A 25752-nucleotide genomic window follows, 5' to 3' on the forward strand; every position below is an offset into this window, starting at 1 on the left:
AAGTACTCAAGACCATTGCTGTCAATCTTATTATTTCACTGTTAGTATTTGACCTCTCATTTCTAACTTTTAGTGGCTTTTACAAAGTAAGAAGAATTCCAACAGCGTATCTTTTATCTCTCAAAAAGAGAACATTCTTCTCCAAGAACAATCATTTTCGTTTTGTGGTTTGATGAATAGATCACCAATTGAAAGATAAAAGTCCTTAGGCTTTCCCATCATTAAACACGTGCCTATTTAAGGATTCTAACTGTGAAAGGGAGGAAGCTCGCATCTCTTGGAGTCTTGAGAGAGATGATAGATGGAAGGACTCTTCTCTGAATCATTATTTACGCCAGATGAAGTCTGCAAAAGATTTAGCTGATGTGGAATGGACGAAGTTAGCGGCTAATAGAGTTTGTTGATTGGCTAGAAGGGTGGAGTTTATTATAGCTATATAAAAATACGAAAAAGGATAATATAATTTATTGGTCATTTTGCTATGATAGATTAATGAATGATCATTTGCTTATGAAATTATATCTTAAAAAATATTATATTCAAAGAAGGTACATCCTTTTCAAAGAGGCACACGAAAAGACTCCCCAGCACTACAGAATTAATGGAGAAAAGCTGTATAGGAGAAGAACTTTTATTAACAAGTTTAGTATCCTTACGAACTTAAAGCGAATCATCCCATGCCTTAGTAAAAGTAAAAGTTAAAGTAAAGGGTTTCAACTGAAAACGAACAGTTTTACTGCTTCGTTGGTTTTTCAGAATTCTGCAAATACAGGGAAATATCATGAGCCAGGTTTTTGAAAAATTTTTAAACAATACGTTGCATAAACAGCGAAGCACTAATTTTTGCTCTTTTCAAGTTTCATCTTCATTCTTTACTTTTCTCAGAAAAACTCGGCTTTTTTAAATTTAATTTTTGTACATTTTATAGATTTTAAAGATTTTGAGGATAAACCTTATAAAAGTATTTTTTCTACAACTTAAGCGAAGAATCTAATGAAGTTACCATGACATTTTGCTATAGCATGGCATTAAATATAGGTTCAATTTCGCATCTCTCTTAAACTTTGCCTTAAAGAATCTGGGATTCGTCACCAAAAGATTCCATAGAGTTTTTATCCTTGGCATCTTTGAGAAGCTGGAAGTAAAAAAAAATCCATGAAAGTATTAAAAAGATTCTAAGATGCGTGGTTAATATAATTTACAAACATTTATGTATTTGTTATATTTGCTTCTTTGAATTCAGCATTTTAGAAGAACACCGATCATTGGAAATTAATCACTGCTTGACAGAGAATTTGCATGTTTTCGCAAACAAAAAAAAAAAAATGTTCTATCCAAAATTCGAACCTATGTTACCATTGCCCAAAGGCAGAGCTGATTCCACTAGACTAAAAAATCTTGTCCATGAGAATCTTCTTGATACTAAAAGCTTTTTTAAATGTTGTTTTTACTACATTGCTAGAAATCCAAAACAATAAAGTAACCTGGACCTCAAAGTTTATCGTTACTCAATACGGCTTTTTGATGCTCTTTTCAACATAAAGTCTACAAAAAAAAACCTGAAATGATAAATAATTTGGAATGCGATCCTTTAAATATCTCTCTACAATGTTGACTGCGTGCTAGTTTTATGGGCGGCAATTGAGAGAGGGTGCCCTTGCCCCCTAATTTCTACCCTGCCGGGATTTTGATGAAGTTTCTTTTAGAGATTTTTTTTTTTTTGGTAAAGGCAGTTTATTTGGTATTTTCATTTAAAAAGTAGAAAAAAATCAAGCCAAAGTCGGAGGGTCACAAATGAGTGTTCTTAGCGTCATCTTATTGAATCTGTGGTCCTAGAATATCAGGAAAGGGATTGATTGAACGATAACTAAAAGTTTTTTGCAGTAAAAGAGATTGTGCCATATCAAAGTGGCTTTTTCCATCATTTTGTGGCGCAAAGTAGCAATTTTAGTCCGAAAATAGCTAAAATGGAATAGAGCGAGGAATCTGAGATAACCAATTTATTTAGAATTATATAAGCGCTATCTGTTTAGCTTTCTAGTTTTAGAGGCCATTTTGGTGCACCTTGGCTTATTTGTTCTTAAAGATAAAGATAAATGCAGTTCATTTAAAATAAATGGTGAAAATGCTTATGTTTTTAAGGTCTATTTAACTGATTCGATATATCTATATACAGTGATACACAGTTACGCATTGGCGCTTAGCCATAAAAGTCAGTTGACCTATCTGTGGATGTGGAGATGGAATACCTAAAACATAGAAAACTGCTTTTTTGGCCAAATTTTTTAAGTATCCTGGATAGGTCATTCCAAAAAAATGATGAAAACAGAAGGGGTCGGAGAAATTGCCCTCTCAAAGATCGCATTCATATTCTAGCCTGTAAAGAAGGCAGAGAAGAAAGAGGCCTGGGGATATTCCCTGCAAGATTTCTTATTTAATTAAAACTCCTTAGGAACTATAAGAATGATAACATCAAATATTCATTTATGACATTTAGAGCAGTTTCCCTCATCAAAGAAATTTTTTAGAGGGACATTCTTCGGCATGATCGTCAATCTCGATGTGTTGCTATACGAGTGTTTAATTTGAACGTAAAAAAGGCTACTGATTGGGTATCTGGCAGGTTTCAGAATATTTAGAAGAACTCTGGGTAACAATCTTGAAGTAAACAGCAACTCTTGTCAATAGAAACCGAAACTTTAAAAGTCAAAATTTCGATTGCAATCTGCTGAAGTCTTATGGTCAGACCAACGGTCGTGGATTATCTAAAAAGACCTCATTCGACTGAAAAATTAGGGATGTACCGCTCTTTTTGAGCAAAAAGAGAGACCACGCAGTAAGATGCTGACTTTTATCAGATTTTTATCGTTTGGTTCCACAAAACACGTATTCTGGCCCAAATAGGTCCGAAATGCTACCGGGTAAAAATTGTCAGAACAATTGAAATGGTACTGTCTCACATGTCGTACTGGCGTGCAATAAAACATTCTATGTTGCAAATTCAGGAAAATATCGTGAAGGTATAGGAATTTTTTTATTTTCTAAATTTAAGACACAAAAAAAAAAGAATGATTAGATTAAAAGAGTGGAGGTTAAAATTTTGTATTTCTTTTAATTTTTATTAAAAATATTGGAAATCGAGGAAGAAAATTGTCTCCCTCTCAATGGCGTCCCTGATCTACAAGCGCAGGTTCGACAGATATATATGTATAAAATATAGTGAATAATTTCCTGGAACCACTAAATACGTCGTAATGCTGGTAATGTTGATTTAGTTTGAAAAATGTTAATTTATAATTTGATGCAATGTTGATTAGTTGAAAAATATCAACTAAATCAAGGCTACTTAGAGCTATGGAATGTAAATGATAGATTTTCGCTATTTTCTTCTTGATTAAAAGTTTCTTCGCTTTTTCTTTCTTTCCTTCGAAAGTTTGTATTCTGAAGTTCAACAGTTTATGCTAACGAAGTTCAAATTTATTTGTCTTAATGTTTCATTTTTGATCAGCTCTCGCATGAGAAATATTATACATTGTTAAGAACAGGGTAGCACTTAAGATTTTTTTTTCTTTTTTGCTTAGTTTTTCTTTGGAACTACCACTTCAAAGTTTCGTTTGCTGCAAAATTATTCTTCCAGCAAAAGGTTCCGCCCATTTTTTTTCAGGAAGCTTCTCTTAGGATGTCATGAGCCAAAATATATCCCACCGAGAACATCAGTCCTTTCTTATGGAGAGTCTTGGTATTTTCTATTAGATCTTGGATGTATTTTTGAAAGTTTCAACAAGGATTGTTTCAATAAATGGTAAATGAGTTTAGAGACCCCTCCGATTGATTTGTATAAGGTTTAAATAGGAAATATTTTTATAAACAGAAAATATACTTTAACATTCACTTCCTCAACAAAATTCCCAACAAAACTGCTCCTGGTTTCGTTTATATAGCTTATTTGTAAAAGGAGGTTTAACTAGTCAAATACTGAAGAAATGTAAAGTGCTATGGTTTTTCAGTGCCAAAAGTCCCATGTGCAGGGGTGACCACGCCTCACAGACATGCTTTGACACGTTCCACTAGATTTCTGAATGCTTCCTTAATATATTGTGAAATGTGACTTTCTCTCTGTGCTCTCTTCTTTGGAGTCTTATGGTAGCGTTTGTCTACAATATGGGGTTCGTTCGGTGGAGTATGTCTAGCGTTCCTAACTTTCATGAAGTTTGTGTTTAGATTCTAAAATGTTCATTTATACAAACGACACAGTAAATGTACATACAACAAGAACAAAAACAGAATTAGAACTGATTCATGTAATCTCAATTTGTAGCTTATATTCAGTAAAACAAGGAGACAAACAAACTAGCAAACGGAAATTTGACAAAACTTGAGAATTTTATTATGTATCTAACACGGAAAAGCCAACTTTCACCCAAGTTTACAATATAGTTTGATAGGGAGGTCGCGGAGAGAGCTTGGATTTTGGTAATTTTGAGAAGTAGGTGTTACTTAAGTATAAATAATATTGGAAAGTTTTTTATAGGTAGATATGAGGTATCTTGATGATTTTCTTAAATAATTAATTTTAGTGTCTTTTCAGTCTATGTTTTGTTGCTGTATTTTTTTCCGCTTGTGTTGTATAGCTCACCATGGCCCGTTTGGGCTTTCGCGTGAATAAATCCATCTATATATCTATACTAAAGGAATTTGCTTTATTTTAAAGGCTTCTTCACACTGTCAAAATAACTATTTTTCCCGTCGTCTTCTTAACGGCTTGAATTTTTTTTGTCATTGTTGAAGTGATAGCTACAATATAGCAAAGAGCTTAGCGCGGTTTGATTAATTTTAAAAGTAATGCTTTGTTAAAAAACAAAAATCATGAAAATCTCAAAGAAAAAGCACCGTCTTCCCAAAAAGCACAAACCTTCCACCCTCCATAAAATAGTTTATTTGTATAAATGTACTATTTTATAGCCATTACTGATACTGTATATACTTTCTACCGAATAACCTTTTATTTTGTATCGACTGTATATACGTTTGTAGACGAATACGACACAATGTGTCAGTGTGACGTTTGACGCTGGGAGGGGGAGGGAAACTCCTATTGCTTTTTACGGCTCTAAATTGATTGCCCAAAATTTTGTTTCGACAACAATAAACCCTTTTCGAGCAAATATTTCTATTTCGTGGCACAAAATGACTGAAATAAGTACTTTGTTGTGGTAAGATCTGATACTTCTAGACTATATATATGCTTTGTTGAAAATTCCAAATATTCTGGCCATTTCCAAAAATTCGTTCAAAAGTCTTTTGGCCATGTTTGGGCCAAAAATTAGGATTTGTAGCACAGAGCTTATGAATTGCAGCACTTAATTTATGATTTGCAGCACAAGAATTGAGTCTATTTTGCAGCACAAGTCTTACATAACTTAACATGGAACTAGAACTTTTTATTTCTGTTCCTGGGAGCCCTCTCTTGATAATCTACGACCGTAACTTCTTGGAATACGAAGTATGAAACAAACGAATCTGTTATAGAATGTAAAATCTAGTATTTTCGCAACTAGGAGCTTTAATCAAAGCAATAAAATTCTTGGACACGCTGAACATATGTAATACAGCAATTTTCATTAAGATCACACATTGTTTCTTTTTTTCTTAAGTTACACTGATTTCCTCGTTCTGAAACTTCTCATGCGCAATTTTATAAATTTAGAATCTACGTAAAAAGAAGATTCTCTTAGTACACGAGCATTTCTTGCTATCAAAGTTTCACTCTTTTAGTTTTAGTTACTAAACACTAATATTGTACTACACTTGCTGTTCATTACTATGAACTGTACAATTGATTTAGAGTCATTCCATTCTAAATTTCCTATTTTTTAGTTTTACGTTTATTCTGCCTTGTAAGGTAAGATTTGTGACCACAATGCAGGGAGTTACTAATTAAAGTTATTCCGTGTTTCCAAACAAATTTGGCCCGAATATGTCCAAAATATTGTCAAGTTAAAGTTGTTAGACAGCAAATTTCCTTAGAACTACAAAAAATACTATTTGTTGAGGTTTATATTTTCTTGAACTTTATACTAACACATTCACGCGATGGCACATTTCTCGCTGAACATGTATTTAAATAATACAAGACAAGTTTCTCCTAAATCCGAGTAAAGAATGAGACTTCAGACGAACAAAAGCTATTCCGTATGTGTAAGGGGCTGCCAACTTTTGACCCTCAGGTTTTTACACTCAAGTTTTATAATGCAATACTGAACAATTTATGACTGCAATAAATTTGCAACCATTTTCATTTTAATACATTTCAATAAGCTCTTCCATTCCTGAAAAGCACATTCTGTTCCAATCATCCTTCTTCTAGAGCGGCTGCTTTTACGCCGCTCTAGTCAAACTTTTTGACTAGAAAAAGTCAAACTTTAGAAAAGTCAAACTCTAGTCAAAGTTTGACTAGAAAAAGTCAAACTTTAGCGTAATGAGCAGGGAGTAGAAAAGGAGGCATAATGTATAACTTAAAACACGAGAAAACGAAATGTATAACGTGAAAACGAGAAGTTTTCGCAATTAAGATCTTACATTTCCGGCATTTGAGGACAGGAGGAGGGCAATAACCCTGAATTTGGAGAATTTTCTTGATTTGAACTTGTATCAGAGGTAACGCTCTAGTGTTGCTTGCAGTGAAGAGCTGTTAGCGTTAGATTTATTATTGATTTTGTTTTGGCTTTTCTTACTTCTTCATATGAAGGAAATGATCTTAGAAGCATTTTAGGGGACTCTCTCGATTGAAAATAGGAAGTTCTAGCATCCTTTTTACAGTCACAAGTAATAAAAGGATAGCCGAACCGCATTCCTTGATAGTATTAAATAAAAAAAAAAAAAGTTTTTTCAACTGAAAGTAAGGAGCGACATTAAAACTTAAAACGAACAGAAATTATTCTGTATTTGAAAGGGGTTGTCCGCTCCTCAACGCCCCGCTCTTTACGCTAAAGTTTGACTAAAGTTTGACTCTTTCTCACAACTCTAAGTTTAATGTTGCTCCTTATTTTCAGTTGAAAAAAGGTGTTTTTTATTTAATTTCTGAACGATTTTGAATTAGGGCATGTTTTGATTTTGGCTCAATGCACATGAATAATTAAAACGAAATTTGCATATTATTTTTTTTTCTTTGGCTAAATGGCTTTCTCATAGTTTTAATCGGAAGATTTTGAGAAAAAGGAGTGGGAGAGGAGGCCTAGTTGCCCTCCAATTTTTGATTACTTAAAAAGCCATTTAGAACTTTTTTTTTACGAATGGTTTTATTAGTAATAAATATACGTAACTTACGAATTAACTTACGTAACGAACTTCTATGTTTGTATATTTTTATTATGTATATGAGGGGGTTTGCCCCCTCGTCAATACCTCGCTCTTTATTCTAAAGCTTGAATTTTGTCCCAATTCTTTAAGAACCACAAAGACCGCAAAATAAATAGTTGATATTACTGAAAATACTTTAGCGTAAAGAGCGAGGTATTGAGGAGGAGACAAACCCCCTTATATACGTTATAACTTGTCTTCGTTTAAAGTTTTAATGCTGCTCCTTACTTCCAGTTGAAAAAAATTTTTAATCTATTTTCTCATTGTTTTTTTTAAATAATGCTAGAAAATCCTGCGCTCCCTTCATGGAAATTCTCTTCCTTCAGGACAAATTCCTCCATGGGAAGATCTTCCCACGTAACCGGGGGGAGGTCTGCCAGACCTCCCCCCCTCTACGCGAAAAAGTCCCCCTGAAAACGTATGTAAACTTCCCAATAACCATTACTATATCTAAACAATGGTCAAAGTTTGTAACTTGTAGCCCCAACCCCGGGGACTGTGGGGGATAAAGTCGTCTCCAAAGACATATTTATTTGGTTTTTCGACTATGCTGAACAAATTGACTATCTCAAAATTTTGATCAGGTGATTTTGGGAAAAATGATCGTGGGAGGGGGCCTAGGTGCCCTCCAGTTTTTTTGGTAATTTATAAAGACCACTAGAACTTTTAATTTCCGCTAAATTTAGCCCTCTCACGACATGCTAGGGCCCTGGGTCGATACTATCACCCCTGGGAAAGAAGCAGAAAACGAATTAATTCAAATTGAATCAAAACACATCAAATTAAAAAATTAAATCAATCACCTCGCCTGGCACTTATTGCAGAATGGCCCCATTTTGACTTTAGACGCTTGTTTGCCTGTCATTCCACGCAAAATAACGGTCACTGTATCGATTCTAAATTCTTGGTTCAACCTGCCTAAGACCGTAGGTAGGTGTGCCTTGTTTACCTCTCATTCCCAGCAATCTAATGATCATATATCAATTTTAAATTCTTGGTCAACCTGCTTGAGACTCCAGGCAGGCGTGACTGGTGAAAAGATAACAAACAATACGAAAGGCACACTTACTCCCGCCGTTTACCCGTGGCATTTAACCAAACACTTGGAAAACTATAGGTTTTATGTCTATCTTAGCTCTATGACTATCTATCTTAGTTCTACTGCCCTAGGAACGATGCATGGACGGATAATACATAGACATATCTATCTATTAACAAATTATATAAAAAAACTAGTTTTTTTAACTGAAAGTAAGGAGCGACATTAAAACTTAAAACGAACAGAAATTACTCCGTACATGAAATGGGTTGTCCCCTCCGCAATCCCTCGCTCTTTACGCTAAAGCTTTTAATTGTTTTAAAAAGCAGAATTGTGGCAAAGAGTCAAACTTTAGCGTAAAGAGCGAGGGATTGCGGAGGGGATAACCCATTTCATATACGGAGTGATTTCTGTTCGTTTTAAGTTTTAATGTCGCTCCTTACTTTCAGTTAAAAAAACTAGTTTTTTTAATGTAATTTCTGAACGTTTTTGAATTAATGCATGTTTGATTTTGGCTCTCCACACATAAATTATTTAAATGAAATTTGCATATTAATTCCTTTTTTGGCTAAATGGCTTTCTCTTAGTTTTGATCAGACGATTTTGAGAAATAAGGGATGGGGAAGGAGGCCTAGTTGCCATGCAATTTTTTGGTTACATAAAAAGGCAACTATAAATTTATATTTTTAACGATTTTTTTATTAGTAAAAAATATATGTAACTTAAGAATTAACTTACGTAACAAACTTTTATATTCTTTAATTTTTATTATGTAGCCTATATGAGGGGGTTTGTACCCTCGTTGATACCTCGTTCTTCACACTAAATCGTAAGTTTTGTCCCAATTCTTTAAGAATGACCCCTGAATCAGAAAGGCCGTAGAATAAATAGTTGAAATTACTAAAAATACTATAGCATAAAGAGCGAGGTATTTATCTCCTCCTAAATACCTCGCTCTTTATGCTAAAGTATTTTTAGAGCCCCTCATATGCGTAATATTCTCTGTTCGTTTTAAGTTTCAATGCTACTCTTTACTTTCAATTGAAAAAACTTTTCCATGTTTATTTTTTCATTGTTTTTTTATAGTAATTTTAGAAAATCCTGCACCCTTTTCATTGAATTTCTGTTCCCCCATGACATATTTATTCAAGGAAAGATCCTCCCACATAGCCCCCTCCCCTCAACCCCAACCCCAAAACCAAAAAAAAAATCCCCTGAAAACGACTGTACACTTCCCAATAACCATTATTATATGTAAACACTGTTCGAAGTTTGTAACTTGCAGCCCCTCCCCCAGGGAATGTGGGGGAGTAAGTCATTCCCAAAGACATAGTTATTATGGTTTTTGACTATGCGGAACAAAATGGCTATCTCAAAATTTTGATCTGTTGACTTTGGAGAAAAAATGAGCGTGGGAGGGGGCCTCCCCCTCCCACGTCACTTAAAAATTTTTTGGTCACTTAAAAAGGGCACTAGAACTTTTCATTTCCGTTAGAATGAGCCCTCTTGCGACATTCTAGGACTACTTGGTCGATACGATGACCCCTGGGAAAAAAAAAATAACAAACAAACAAATAAACACGCACCCGTGATTTGTCTTCTGGCAAAAAATACGAAATTCCACATTTTTGTAGATAGGAGCTTGGAAATTTTGCTATAGGGTTCTCTGATACGCCGAATGCGATGGTGTGATTTTCGTTAAGATTTTGTGACCTTTAGGGGGTGTTTTCCCCTATTTTCTAAAATAAGGCAAATTTTTTCAGGCTCGTAACTTTTGATGACAAAGACTAAATTTGATGAAACTTATATATTTAAAATCAGCATGAAAATCTGATTCTTTTGATGTATATTTTAGCATCAAAATTCCGTTTTTTAGAGTTTCGTTTACTATTGAGCCGGGTCGCTCCTTACTACAGTTCGTTACCACGAACTGTTTGATGAACTAACATCATTTTTATACAATCCTAATAAGTGGGGGGGGGGCTAATGCCAGAATTGCCTCTCACTCAATTGGACTATCTGTCTTGGGTTTTTCTACAATTAGCCATGACTTGATGACCGCACCTATTCAATTTTAATTCAAAAATCAACGGAATAAACACTCATCCGTGACCTGTCTTCTGGCAAAAAAAAAAAATTCCACATTTTGGTAGATAGGAGCTTGAAACTTCTACATTAAGGTTCTCTGATACGCTGAATCTGATGGTGTGGTTTTCGTTAAGATTATATGGCTTTTAAAGGGTGTTTCAATTTTCTAAAATGAGGAATATTTTTTTCAGGCTCGTAGCTTTTGATGGGGAAGACTAAATCTGATGAAAATTATATATTTAAAATCAGCATAAAAATACAATTCTTTTGATGTAACTATCTGTATCAGAATTCCGTTTTTTAGAGTTTTACTTACTATTGAGCCGGATCACTCCTTACTGCATGTTTGATTTGCTAACCCACCCTCGTATTCTCAATAGACGTTTGATCTAAATTTGAGATAGGCATTTTGTTCAAAACATTCAAAAGATCCATTAGATATGCCTCCAGAGATGACATACCGCCACAGGCACTCGGACAAGGGCTGTAAATAATCTAATTTGATAATTTTTAAACATATATAATTTTATGGAAAAAAAGGACTTATCTACAAAATCTCAGGAGCAGCTAAGGGTTTTAAGCTGAACCTCTCAGGGAATGTTAAGGAGGATATTGGGCTAAGTTAAGAAAGATACTCTATGCACCGATGATGTCAAAAGGGCTTATCTACAAAATCTCAGGAACGGCTTAGGGTATAAAGTTGAAGCTTTCAGAGAATCCCGAAGGGGATCCATGTGCATCCAGGTTGTCAAAAGGGCACATCTACCATATCTCAGGAACGACCAAGAATAGTAACTTGAAAATTTCAAAGAATATTGAGGGGGTGAGGGAGAAAGGACAGGCTGGCAAAAGGGTGTATCTAAAGTGTGTTAGGAGAGGTAAGGGTATGTAGTTGAAGCTCACAAAGAATAGTTACTTGAGTATTAAATCGAGTCAAAAAATATTATCTGCATCAGGATTGTCAAAAGGACGTATCTTTAAAATCTTAGGAACGGCTAAGGATATTACTTGAAAACTTTTCAGGAAATACTGACAGGGATGTTGAGTTAAATCAAAAGAAACCGTGTGGATCCAAGTTGTCAAAAGGACATATCAAGAAAATTTGAGGAACGGCTAAGGCTATCAAGTTGAAAGATTCAGATAATGATGTGAGAGGTGTTGAACGAAATAAAAATAAACTATTTGCCTTTTCCTCAGTAAATACTGAGATTGAACTAAGTCAAATCCAACAGTTCGTGGTAACGAACTGTAGTAAGGAGTGACCCGGCTCAATAGTAACCGAACTTTAAAAAATGGAATTTTGATTCCAATAGATACATCAAAAGAATTGCATTTTAATGCTGATTTTAAATATATAAGTTTCATCAAGATCAGTTATACCCATCAAAAGTTACGAGCCTGAGAAAATTTGCCTCATTTTAGAAAATAGGGCGAAAAACCCACTAACAGTCGTACAATCTTAACGAAAATCACGTCATCAGATTCTGCGCATCAGGGAACCTTATTGTAGAAGTTTCAAGCTCCTATCTATAAAAATGTGGAATTTCGGATTTTTTGCCAGAAGACAGATCACGGATGCGTGTTTATTTGTTTTTTTTTTTTTGCTTTTTGTTTTTTTCCCCAGGGGCGATCATATCCACTGAGTAGTCCTAGAATGTCGCGAGAGGGCTCATTCTAACGGAAATTATAAGTTCTAGTGCCATTTTTAAGTGACCAAAAAATTGGAGGGCACCTATGCCCCCTCCCACAATCATTTTTTTATTCACCATAGTCGAAAAACCAAATAACTATGTCTGTAGGGACGACTTACTCCCCCGCAGTCCCCATGGGAGGGGCTGCAAGTTACAAACTTTGACCTGTGTTTACATATAGTAATGGTTACTGGGAAGTGTACAGGCATTTTCAGGGGGATTTTTTTGGTTTATGGGGGAGATTTGAGGGGGGGGGGTTTACGTGGGAGGATATTTCCATGGAGAAACCTCTCGTGAGGGAAGAGAATTTCAATTTTCTGGATTAAAATTGCAGGATTTTCTAGCATTATTTGAAAAAGCAATGAAAAAATAAATATGAAAAGTTTTTTCTACTGAAAGTAAGGAGCAGCATTAAAACTTAAAACGAACAAAAATTATTACACATATGAGGGGTTTACCTCCTCGTTATACCTCACTCTTTATGCTGACGTATTTTTAGTAATTTCAACTATTTATTCTACGGCATTTGTGATTCAGAGGTCATTCTTAAGGAATTGGGACAAAATCTAAGCTTTAGTGTAAAGAGCAAGGTATCGACGAGGGTTGGACCCCCTCATATACGCAATAAAACATACGAATATCGTTACGTAAGTTAATTCGTAAGTTACGTATATTTTTTACCAATGAAAACGTTTGTAAAAAATTAAAAGTTCTAGTTGCTTTTTTAAGTAATCAAAAACTTGGAGGGCAACTAGGCCTCCTCCCTCGCTCCTTTTTTATCAAAATGTTCCAATTAATGAATATGCAAATTTCGTTTTAATTATTTATATGCGGAGAGCCAAGATCAAAACATGCATTAATTCAAAAACGCCCAAAAATTAAATAAAAAAACAAGTTTTTGTAAATGAAAGTAAGGAGCAATATTAAAACTTAAAACGAACAGAAATTACTCCGTATATGAAAGGGGATTTTCCTCCTCAACGCCCCGCTCTTTACGCTAAAGTTTCCTACTGTTTCAAAAATAGAGTTAAGAGAAAGAGTCAAACTTTAGCGTAAAGAGCGGGGCGTTGAGGAGGAAAAGCCCCTTTCATATACGGAGTAATTTCTGTTCGTTTTAATTTTTAATATTGCTCCTTACTTTCATTTACAAAAACTTGTTTTTTTATTTAATTTACTATATGCATCCATGTTGTCAATAGGGCGTATCTGCAATATATCAGGGACTTCTAAAAGTGCAAAGTTAAAATTTTCAGGGAATTTCGAACGGGTTGTAGAACTAAATTAAACGACAAAATGTATATCCAAGTTATCAAAATGGTGTATCTTAAATATATAAGTAATGGCTACCGTATTAAGTCGGAATTGTAAGTAAATTTTGAGAAGGATGATGATCTAAATTAAAACACACATTATTTATTTTATTTTTCACCCACACGATACATAAAGTAAATATGGTGGAGTAAGAATAAATGTATAAAAAAAACACAAAGAGAAAAACAAATACACACACAAAATCAACGAAAAAAACAAACGGATAAGACGGTGGTGAGGGGATAGGCGCGCAGAAGCTGTACTGGAGAGTTTTCTGTGAAGAATCTCCAACTTTAAAGTTATATCAGGAACTGAAAATTTTTTAACAAGAGTCCGGTTTTTGTCCAAGGTTGAAGATACAGAAGAAATTTGCAAAATTTGAAACAATTTTTCCGAATCCTTTTTAAATTGCCATTATTAAGAAGGGGTTAAAGACCTGAGGCATTTAGGACAGAATGATCATAGAAAGTAGAATAAAGTTTGGCCAGCGCACGCTGTACACCCTGGCTGTCAAAATGGTATAACTGCAGCATCTCAGAAACGATTAAGTTTATAGAGTTAAAGCTTTTAGAGAATTCCGAGGGGATGTTGAACCAAATCAAAAGACAATTCAGGGAATGTTGAGGGGGATGTTGAACTAAGTCAATGGACACTACATGCATCCTGGTTTGCATCCAAGCTATCATACGCATTGGATTACCAAAAGAGAAGAAACCCCAATACAGCCTTAAAAGACTGACGGGGCTTTATTCAAGTAAAATATGAGAAATTGTGTTTTAAACAACAACATTTTAGAATAACAAAACGAACATTGGCACTTAACAATAATATAACAATAATATCGACTGTTAACAAGTATTTAGTAATAGTAATTACAATGGAACATTCGATGTTAATTGAACATTGGTGTTAAATGACTTCAACAGATTGTATCCGTATCCATAAATATATTTCAGGATATCTTTACTGGGTTTTTAGTCCTGTTGTTATTTGTTAGCTTTTTTACTTAGGGCTGATTTTTCAAGCTAGAAAAGACAACATATCTAGTATTAACTTTCTACTAGACCGGAGATCATTCATTCTGAGTAGTCATCCATTATATTAATTTATTTGCTTTGACTCCTTCCAATCTATCTCCTTCGAAATTTTTGGGAAGATTTTGGAAGATCGAAAAGCCAATTTAAAAAATATCATCATTGGAGACTTTTAGTATGAGAAAACAGACAAGACACTGAATCTCATGAATAAAAATGCAAGAGATGCAGGACATATATATTTGCATTTCAGATCCTTAGCTTGGGCTTTCATCTGTCCCAAACTCAGTTCTTATTCAAATTAGATTTACGACACACTGATTACGACATTCTATCTGAAGTAAACTATAGTCTATGTAACAATGGACCTAAAAATAATTTAAGAGCGTTTTCGTTGTTCAAAATATTATAGGAAATATAAGTAATAAGCCATAACAACATAAGAAATTCTGTGATCTACCGTATCGGTCAAGTCAGGCTTGAAATGTTGTCTGGCTAGTGAAGTAATGGTTTGTAAACAGATTATTTTTTTCCGGAATCCGAAATAAAATAAAATATTGTCGATAGTGGAAAATGCAATTTCAAACTATTTCTCTATCCAAGTCATCCCAGTTTCTAACCGATTTCTAAGCGAGACAATAGGAACAACATGTAATTTGGAGAAAAAAAAACTGAAATTTATAAAAACATCGTAGGAACGAAATAAGATTCTAGGAGCCGATTTAGCTTCCCTCGTTTGAGGCGGTAGAATATTTTTTTCCAAATGATATCACAAATAGCCTTTCAAATCATCAGAGCCAAATTGCCTTTAAGCTGAAGAGAAATCGTAACTTTAAGGTCCCAAATCATGGAGCATAAGTGAATTAAGACCATTGCTTTGATGTTTCATATGCCTTGAGTGGCCAGCTTTTCATTCGTCCACGTTCATTGGTCTTAATTAATTTGATAGAAACCTAAATTTTTATTCAGTGATTTAAACTTTATTTACATTATAAGGTGAAACAGCAAATTACTTCCCCCCATGTTACTTCCTATTTTCATCTGCTTTTTGTATATTTTTTACTGGACATCTCTATTAAATTTTACAATTTCAGTGTGTCTATAAAATTTCTGTTCCACTAACAATAATAATATTCTTCTAGGGAAGTTGAATTATAGCCTGAAAGTTAATGAGCATGGAATTATCACTACCTATGCTTCTTCATGAAACTCACAGAAGTAAGTTAAATTAAGACATCCTAGATTAATTATTTTCTAATAGTAGAATATTCGATAGGAAAGATTTTGAGAAAGTGCCAACAGTTATCATTCTCATGAACAAGTACCGTAGCTATTTTATATTGACAGCAGGCTGTTGTAAATTTTGTATTTACAAAATAAGGATAAGGAACTTGGAAAGAGGTTCAGGAAGAATGGAATGAAAAGTTGCAGCACTCAGGTACCATACCTAGGACATCACTAGATTACAACGCGTGCTAGAACTATATCATTTCAGACAGCGTTGTTTTCGAAATACTATGTTGCACCGAAAGAGAATATTCTCCTAACAACTCGAATAAAAATGGGACTCGGCAGTCTTGTTGGTAAGTTTGAGGAAAATTAGTAGCTCTTGCCTCCCACCACCTAAAAAAACACTAAAACAGTACTCTATCTAATGGTTTTTGAAAACTATAAAATAATTAAGTATTTAAAAAATAATTACATTAAAGAAAGACGTGAATAGTTGTGGATTTCGCAGATACACGTATATTTTTTAGTTTACAATAAAAGTCCACAATCAAATACTTATCTGCATACAAATTGAAAGAGTGGCAAATCCCTCCCCTTCAGAGCAATGTTTTTTTGAGTGAACCCCCTTCAAAAATTAACCACTAGAAGCCAAGATATTACGTTTCGCAAAAAAAAGTCCTACGCATTACTTTGTATCGGTTATTTTTTATTTCGAACCATTGTTGTATAAAAGCTATATTGCGCTGTAAAGGAATGAAATGTTAAAGAGGCGAGTCATAACTCCCCTCATATTTACAAAAGTATAAATATGATAGGCATAATTTAATATATTCACAATATTTTCTTAAATAAAAGAAAAGAGTGTCCTCCACCTCTTTGAAAAGTGATCCCTGCCAATGATTGCCAGAACTTGAGAAAAATGGAGTTTTGATAACAAAATGTGCTGTAAAAAATTTCCTTTTCATACTGATTCCAAATGTGTAATGGTGACAACTTTAAATTGAACTACAGGAATTTATTGAATATAAAACTTCATATGTTAAAAAAAAAAGAAATATATACTCATAGTATTAAAAAAAATATTTTAGTGTGGAGGTATTGGAGAAAATACCTGAGCTTGAGCGTAAAAAAACTTGGGACCTCATATTTAGGAGACTTCTAACTTGTTGTGTAACAGAAATATACATAGTTCGGACCTTGAACATTGGACCTTGTTCGGACAAAAACAAGTTTTTTAAACTGAAAGTAAGGAGCGACATCAAAACTTAAAACGAAGAGAAATTATTCCGTATATGAAAAGGCCTGTCCCCTCCTCAACGTCTCACTCTTTACGCTAAAGTTCGACTCTTTGTCAAAACTCTACTTTTAAAACAATAAAAACTTTAATGTAAAGAGTGAGGCGTTGAGGAGGGGACAGCCCCTTTCAAATACGGAATAATTTTTGTTCATGTTTTAATATCGCTCCTACTTTCAGTAAATTTTTTGTTCAATTTAATTTTTGAACGTTTTTCAACTAATCAAGGTTCGAATATGGCTCAACACACGTGAAAAATTCAAACGAACTTCGCACACTAATTTTGACAGATTTATCCCGTATATGAAGAGTTGCCCTCTCCTTGATACTCAGCTCTGCACGCTAAAGCTGTTAGCACTTTAAAAAAAGCTTCCTGTTCTAAATAAACGGCCCCCGTGTTTCAACAGACGCTCTAAAAGAATTGAGACAAACAGTCAAACTTTAGCGGAAAGAGCAAGGTATTGAGGAGGGAGCAACCCTTCATATATGGAATAATCTCTGTTCTTTTTTCAAATAATATCGGTAAATCTGGCTCACCCTCTATGAAATATACCCCTCCCCCTCACGAAAAACTCTCTCGTGAAAATTCCATCCAATGTAAAGTGTATCCCCTGTCAAACTCCCTCCAGACAGTTCCATCCTCGCTGACAATCCCGCTTCACTGTAAAATAACTTGCAGACGATTCAGCCTGAAAAATTCTCCTTAGCTTTCTTTGGTTTGAATAAAACTTTAATCCCTAATCGGTTTCTCGGTCACTCCAGAAATGCTCCTTTAAGTGAAAATTATTTCCCGTAAATCAAAGCATGCCGGAAAAAGTCCCTTGATAATTCCCCCGGAACATCTTCATATGAAAAATTTGGCAAAAAGAATGTAAAACAATTAAAAAGAATTTCGTATAGTAATTCTGTCAAATCTCCCAGTGTAACATTTCTTCTGGAATATTCACACCCCCCAGAAATTTCCCTTCCCAATGAAAATTCTCCCAATAGAAATCCACCCCAAGCACAACCTCCCCCCACCAAAAAAAATGTCTGTATCCTTCCAAATATACTATACATAAACAGTGGGCAGATTTCATAACTTACAGGTGTCTCCTCACGGACTGTGGGGATCATTTTACACTTAAAGACACAATTATTTGATTTTTCAACTATATTGAACAAAATGACTATCTCAAAATTTGGATCAGATAATTCTGGGAATAAATGGGCGTGGGAGGGGGCCTAGTTGCCCTATAGTTTTTCTGTTCGAATGCACCCTCTCCCGATCGTCTAGGACCATTGTTTCGATAGAATCACCCCTGGAGAACCACCCGTGATCTGTCTTCTGGCAAAAATTGCATAATTCCAAACTTTTGCATATAGGTTAAATCTGATGGTGTGATTTTCATTAAGATTTCTCAAACTTTAGGGGTGTTTTCGCCCCTAAATTGAAAAATCAGGAAAATTTACCGGTAGCACTAAACTTCGTGAATCACATATATTTGGAATCACCATAATAAACTGATTGTTTTGATGCATCAATTGAAATTAAAATTGTACTTCTTAGAGTTTCGGTTACTATTGAGCCAATTTGCTCCTTACTTACAGTTCGTTACTTCGAACTTTTTGATAACTTGCTATACACAAGTTTAACTGAAGCACAAAGGGATTCACCTTTCATTTATTCTATTTGGTCATGCTCTGACAGCCTATTTATTCTCTGCAGTCTTTAATACAGAGTCTTAAGGCCATTTCAGCAGTTCTGTTAATTCTAAAGATCCCATCTATAGTCAAATCCTAGATGTGTCTGAATGTTCCCCAGAAAATTTTCCCCTTGGAAATACCCCCCCCCCCGCCGCCGTAAAAGCTTCCTCTGGGAAAATCCCCCTGCGCAAACTTACCCTCAGGAAATTTCTCCTGGAAAATTCCTCCCCCTTTGTGGAAAATACCCCTCGGAAAATTATTCCAAAAAATCCCCCCCATGAAAATTCTCCCACAGATGATATTGAGCAGCCACGAAGAAAGTACAAAATAGGTGCCTCAGAAGACGTCCTAAGGGGTAACAAAAGGACCAGATATCAGAAAGGTTTCTAGGACAGGGGCTGGTTGGTCTCCAATCATATTCGACTAATAAAAAGGACTGAAACTCTCATTTTTTTTCAAATGAGAATCCTCTGAAGATTCTACGACCCTGAGGGGTAGGTTTGGGAGGAGGAGAGACAGCCCCCTCCTATATGAAACAAATTCTGCATGTTATGGGGTTTACTGTTATTCTTTTCTTTCATAATAACGTTGGGGACACGAAATATCCAGAAATTAAAAGAGATTACGCACAGTTTTTACCTCTACCCCCTTCCTTAGAACTAATTCTGTATTTATCTGAAGGCTCAATGAAAGCTAGTATATTTTGGTATTTAGAAGGCGCCTTTTGAGACACCCGTCCCCTTCCAAGGCTAGAACTAGAACTAGAAGGTTAGGTCCAGTAAATATGCTTCCGAGGATGAACTGACCAACCACAGCCCCAAGGGAAAAGGCTGTAAGTTTTTAATATGTTCATTGTTTACATGTTTCATTTGTTATTAGGAAACATATGGACGTATTTCGCAGGGGCGTTTTCTGCAGAAAGAGGGGATGTCATTTCCATGGGAATAATTTTCAACTGGGAGCAAATATTTCGTGAGGAATTTCCCTAGATTTATATATTGTATTCTTTTTGTTTGTCTTTTTTTATACGGGGGAATGGTCTAGGGGAAATTATCAGCGGAGAAGATTTTTCCGGGAAAATATTTTCCATAGGAAGGACTTTTTCAGAAGGGAATTTTCAGGAGGATATTTTCCACAGGGCGAATTTCCTGTGGATAAATTTTCTACGGGGGAATTTTTTGCGGGGAAACACTTGTCACTTCTATGGATTCGTCTGTAACGAGTGTCTGAAAAACTGGAGACATAATTAATAAGGAAAACCAATAATATAATTGAATTTTTTCACCTATTCTTAGGAAAACATGGATATTTTACGAGTAGAAATACTGCGAAAGCACATATTTCGCTCGAAATTTCATTTTCTAGTAGAGATGGAAGTTCTGAGCCCCCCCCCTTCCAACTCCTCTACCGGTTGTGACACTGAATTATTTTTGTGTTTCCAGTTTCATTCATTCCATTGTTAGAACTTGCAGAAAATAAATACTGATTGCAACTATGGATCTATGATGCTTTCAAACGCAAAAACAGAGTATTTTATTGCTCTATCTGTCAGGACTTCTTTTCTAGAGGCACCACTGTATAAGAAAAATAGGTCTGAGGACTTTAAATTAAAAGTATAGGCCATTTCTTTATCGGCAAATCGACCAGAATACAGATTTATCGGGGAAATATTTTTGAGTTAAAAGCTTTGCCAAGAAATGCCACGGTTTTGCCAGACCTGTGACATTTGTTTTGATTGCCTTTGCATGTCATCTGCACCAACTGTCACAAGTAAAAACAGTCCAAGAAATTTCTTCAACAAAAGATATACGAAGCCTTCTTTTTGCGTTGTATGTTTATATAGCTGTGAATGGCCCGTTTTTGTCCAGTCAATAAAGCGAAGGATATGGATAAACTAAACAGAATGGGATAAACTGTTTTTTTTTTTTTTAACCTAAAACTTTATTTGGCCTATCAAACAATAAAGTTGACAGTAAAAGGAATATGAACTATTGCTGATAATTATGATGGAACTAATAAAAGCCATGGCAAAGAAGAGCAATGAATCGGGGTCCCAATGAATCACGTCACAGTATTTAATGAATCACGAAACAAATCAGCAATGAATCACGTCACAGTGTTTAAAGACTTATATGATTTTTCCTGTTTTCACATAATATTCATATGCAGAAATTATTTTCTATGGTTTTTAGAAGCAATTTGATAGAAAAAGGTTTTTCAATGTTTCAAACTTAAGTGGCTTAATGCTACCACAAGTTGATAATGCTAGTAGTAGGTATACCCTTACCTAGTTTGTCTAACTTGATGAATTTCTTCCTCTTCTACAAAACAAAGTGACTCTTCATGAAGATAAACTTCTGTATATTTGGATAAATAGCTAATAAATAACTACAGCAAAAGTGACAACATTAATTACAATGGTAACAATATCATTGTTATCAATGAAAAAATAACGGTACAACGGATAACAACATCAAACAGTTCGTGGTAACGAACTGTAGTAAGGAGCGACCCGGCTCAATAGTAACCAAAACTCTAAAAAACGGAATTTTGATACCAATAGTTACATCAAAAGAATTGCATTTTAATGCTAATTTTAAATATATAAGTTTCATCAAATTTAGTCTTACCTATCAAAAGTTACGAGCCTGAGAAAATCTGCCCTATTTTAGAAAATAGGGTAAACACTCCCTAAAAGTCATAGAATCTTAATGAAAATCACACCATCAGATTCTGCGTACGTATCAGAGAACCCTATTGTACAAGTTCCAAGATCCTATGTACAAAAATGTGGAATTTTGTATTTTTTGCCAGAACACAAATCACGGATGCGTGTTTATTTTTTTATTTTTCCCAGGCGTAATCGTATCGACCCAGTGGTCCTAGAATTTTGCGAGAGGGCCCATTCGAACTGAAATGAAAAGTTCTAGTGCCCTTTTTAAGTGACCAAAAAAATCGGAGGGCACCTAGGCCCCCTCCCACGCTTATTTTTTTCCCAAAGCAGTCAGATCAAAATTCTGAGATAGCCATTTTATTCAGCATAGTCGAAAAACCTTATAACTATGTCTTTGGGGACGACTTACTCCCCCACAGTCCCCGTGGTAGGGGCTGCAAGTTGCAAATTTTGACCAGTGTTTGCATATATTAATGGTTATTGGGAAATGTAGAGACGTTTTCAGGGAGATTTTTTGGTTGGGAGGGGTTGAGAAGAAGGGGCTATTTGGGGGAAATTTTCCATGGAGGAATTTGTCATGGGGGAAGAAGATTTCCATAAAGGGGGCGCAGCATTTTCTAGCATTATTTAAAAAAACAATGAGAAAATAATTATGAAAAAGTCTTTTTTTAACTGGAAGTATGGAGTAGCATTAAAACTTATAACGAACAGAAAATATTACGTATATAAGGGGTTCACCTCCTCCTAATACCTCACTCTTTACGCTAAAGGATTTTTAGTAATTTCAGCTATTTATTCTACGGCCTTTGTGATTCAGGGGACAAAAATGCAAAGAGTTATTGACGAGGTATTGACGTGTGGGCGAACCTACTCATATACGTAATAAAAACATACGAACATAGAAGTTTGTTACGTAAGCTAATTCATAAGTTACGTATATCTTTTACTAATGAAAACGTTCGTAAAAAATAAAAGTTCTAGTTGTCTTTTTAAGTACCCAAAAAATTGGAGAGTAACTGGGCCTCCTCCCCTCCTTTTTTCGCAAAATCATTCGATCAAAACTATGCGAAAGCCATTTAGCCAAATAAATAAATATGCAAATTTCGCTTTAATTATTCATTTGTGGAGAGCCAAAATCAAAACATGGATTAACTAAAAAACGTTCAGAAATTAAATAAAAAAATAAGTTTTTTTAACTGAAAGTAAGGAGCGACATTAAAACTTAAAACGAGCAGAAATTACCCTGTATATGAAAGGGGCTGCTCCTTCTTCAACGCCCTGCTCTTTACGCTAAAGTTTTTACTGTTTTAAAAAGTAGAGTTGAGAGAAAGAGTCTAACTTTAGTGCAAAGAGCAGGGCGTTGAAGAAGGAGCAGCCCCTTTCATATACGGGGCAATTTCTGTTCGTTTCAAGTTTTAATGTCGCTCCTTACTTTCAGTTAAAAAACTTGTTTTTTATTTAATTTGCATAAAGAGTTAGTAATAAGTTCAAATGACTTGAAACTACTCAATAGATGCGTATGTCCGTCCATTGAATTTCGTTGCTTAGTGACATTTTTAGTCACTAAAGTAGTAATTTAATTCTGTGATGGGAAAAAAAACGGATTTAGTAAATAAAAATGGATGCGTTGACTAAATTGTTGGCTTTCGCCAAAAACGCTTCATTTAATACATAAAAAGTAATGGATTGGGGGTAAAAACATTAAAAATAAGAAATTTAAGGATTTATTAGAGCAGCGAAACTTTTGTAAGTGTGCAAGGTTTTCCTGATTTTGTTTTCCTTTTTCTGAAGCTCAATCCGGTGGGTTGGGCAAAACACTTCAGGATCGGGGATAACTTTGGAAAAGAAGTACGCAAATCATACTGAAAATAGAAATTATTATAGTACAAGTCTTAAGAATATTATGATTTCAATATTCCCCCTCTCACATAGTAATTAGTTAAAAAGTTCAAACCTTCCCTAATAAGATTATAAACACTTAATTTATCCTCCTCTTTGAAGGAGGAATCCTTGTGTGAATTTTTCAATTCTTTCCAGATTTTCAGGCAATCATTCTTCATGCTTTTACTCCAATTCGATAGAATAGTTCTCACCACTCACTAATAATGGTTTTGGATTGTTCTTTGATTTGACTGCACAGGGAAAATAACCTCAATAAAAAAGAATCTCGGAGAAGATCCACGGAAATTTATCTCTGATGCTTTTGATTGTTCCCGGGAATAATAATTTCTAGTCCCTTCGAAATTTTTTTTTGGCAACTCTGTGGTATTTATGCATGAAACAAGCTCAACTTTGAACGGGACTATCAATTTTGACGGGTAGATCATGTTAACTAAGAGCAAAAGGGTGACAAGCAAAAGCACAAACTTAAAGAAAGAAGTATAAAATCAGCCTGTATAAAATATCAACCTGTACAAAATATCCGCTTGTTTCAAGCTAAATCGGGCAAAAATTACCAGGAATGAAGAAATAAACAATAAACGATTATGAATTATAACTGACAATCAAACATTACCCCGAATGTGGGTAGTTTTTCCCCACTCCTTAAATCCTTGAAAAAAAGCCAACTAGTCATTCGCAGTTTACTGAAATCTCAATGGATTGCTTCAATTAAAGTATTTGTTTGGCCAGTTATTTTTTGTTCAAATTGAAAAGAATATGTTTAAAAGGAAAAAAACAGTGGCTCAACAGTTTTTTAAACCATAAAGATGTTTAAAATTATCGCAAATGTTTTAGAAGCATACTTATGGTTGTCTTAAATATAAAGGGATTGTCACGCTTTCATTCCCCACTCATCGAAATAAAATATATCTTTTCAATTTGCCTTTTATTCCATGATCGAAAGGCCCGTTTCTTTCAGGGAGTGGCATATGCCTGCTGCACTTGGTTTGAAAGTATTTCTAAGGTAGTCAATAAAGTTGGTCCCGAGTATTATAGTGCACCGGCTTGTAACCATGCATATCAGGTTGATTTTCGCCTGTGCCTCAAATTGGGCTTATTAGAACACCATTGCATTTTTGCACGAATTGTAACAAACTGTACATATTCTGAACTCCAAAGATGATTAATTTTTTGGTGGCATTGAGTTTTTTGCGCTTTTCAAACATTTTTTGTTACTTTGAACTTTTCTCTTGGAATTTCTTCAAGATATCTCTTCTTTTTACTTTAATTGAGATTTTCCAAGTCATCTTAGACGTTTTCGCATATGCTTGATTGGAAGAATTTCAGCTTTTTAAGAAGTTGTATATTTCCTAGCTATATCTGTGCCAAGGTCACAGGTGCATCGAGTTGGTACATTGCAGCTTTTTTCACAAACGGCGCACCGTGATGAGTTTGGGATTCAAAATAAAATGATACGCCACCTGGGAGCTCAAAATGGCGGCAGAAGAAGCGGTAAAACGATGAAATTTTGGAAGGCAGATCGATTGCGGTGCTTCCTAGTGTCTGGGAAGATTGCTCTGTATGCTTAATTGGACCGTTTTCTCAGCTAGACATTTTCGGTGTGAGCCACGAACTGGCTCAGAAATAACTTGCACATTCACAGATGAGAAAGACATAATTTATGGAGCAGTGGTAAACAAAAATATAAATGTTGAAACAGGTGATGGATCAGATATCTGACAGCTAAAGCGTTCTCCACAGGACTAAGAGTCCATGAATCACATTTTTGCTCCCTAAGCAGACGCTTGGTATAGTTATGACTCATTGTAGGCTTTCATTCAGACATGAATTATTACAAGAACAGGCACACAGGGAGAATATAAACAGGATATTTGCCGTCTAATTCGGACATATTTGTGACAGTGTGAATACATTGACTAGGATCTGCTTCATATTTGCAACAATTTTCACAAAAGCCTATTTTCGCCAAAACATTACGTGATTACCATTTAATGTTAAAAAAAAGGTGAAATTTCTTCGAGTACCACCTTCACTTAGCTCATGAGTTTATGGAATCTATCATTCAGAAGGACTACACTAGAGAATATCTCTGGATGTGACCTGTGAAGGTTGTCGATATAATGTTGGCTCGTACCAAAATACCTGTTGCTAAGCTTGGCTAATGTTACTTAGTAAGTTGTGAAATCTCTTGCTACGACTTCGGTGGATGTCGGAGATTTTGACGACAAGTGCAAATTGCCTATAAGATTTCTTCCGATTATAGCCTTTTACTTCCTGAACTGCAAGTCTTTGGGAACTCCAGTTGAATGGAGGCTTTGTGCAATCCTGGGCTCATCCTGACCAAAACACAGTTTACCACACTTGGGAATTCTCTTCTATAATAAAAAAAAGGCTCTGCACGTTAGAGTAGTTCTGCACGGGTAGAAACTAACATTTATTTAAAA

General features: G+C 34.9%; 1 protein-coding gene across 2 annotated transcripts in view; it reads left to right on the forward strand.

Annotated features, from left to right (window-relative positions):
- The window catches only part of LOC136033044 (protein shisa-3 homolog), an 83742-nt gene that overhangs the window by 23156 nt on the left and 34834 nt on the right, over positions 1 to 25752 (forward strand). Inside the window, exons 1-2 of one of the 2 annotated variants that reach the window (XM_065713617.1) lie at positions 3646 to 3802; positions 15665 to 15740. In XM_065713617.1, the coding sequence (XP_065569689.1) occupies positions 15692 to 15740 (49 nt within the window). In that variant the 5' untranslated portion in view covers positions 3646 to 3802; positions 15665 to 15691. Of the gene's footprint in view, positions 1 to 3645; positions 3803 to 15664; positions 15741 to 25752 lie in introns of those variants that run through there. The other variant, XM_065713618.1, reaches the window with a different exon arrangement.

The sequence above is a fragment of the Artemia franciscana genome, chromosome 11, assembly GCF_032884065.1.
Source record: "Artemia franciscana chromosome 11, ASM3288406v1, whole genome shotgun sequence".
NCBI lineage: Eukaryota > Metazoa > Arthropoda > Branchiopoda > Anostraca > Artemiidae > Artemia > Artemia franciscana.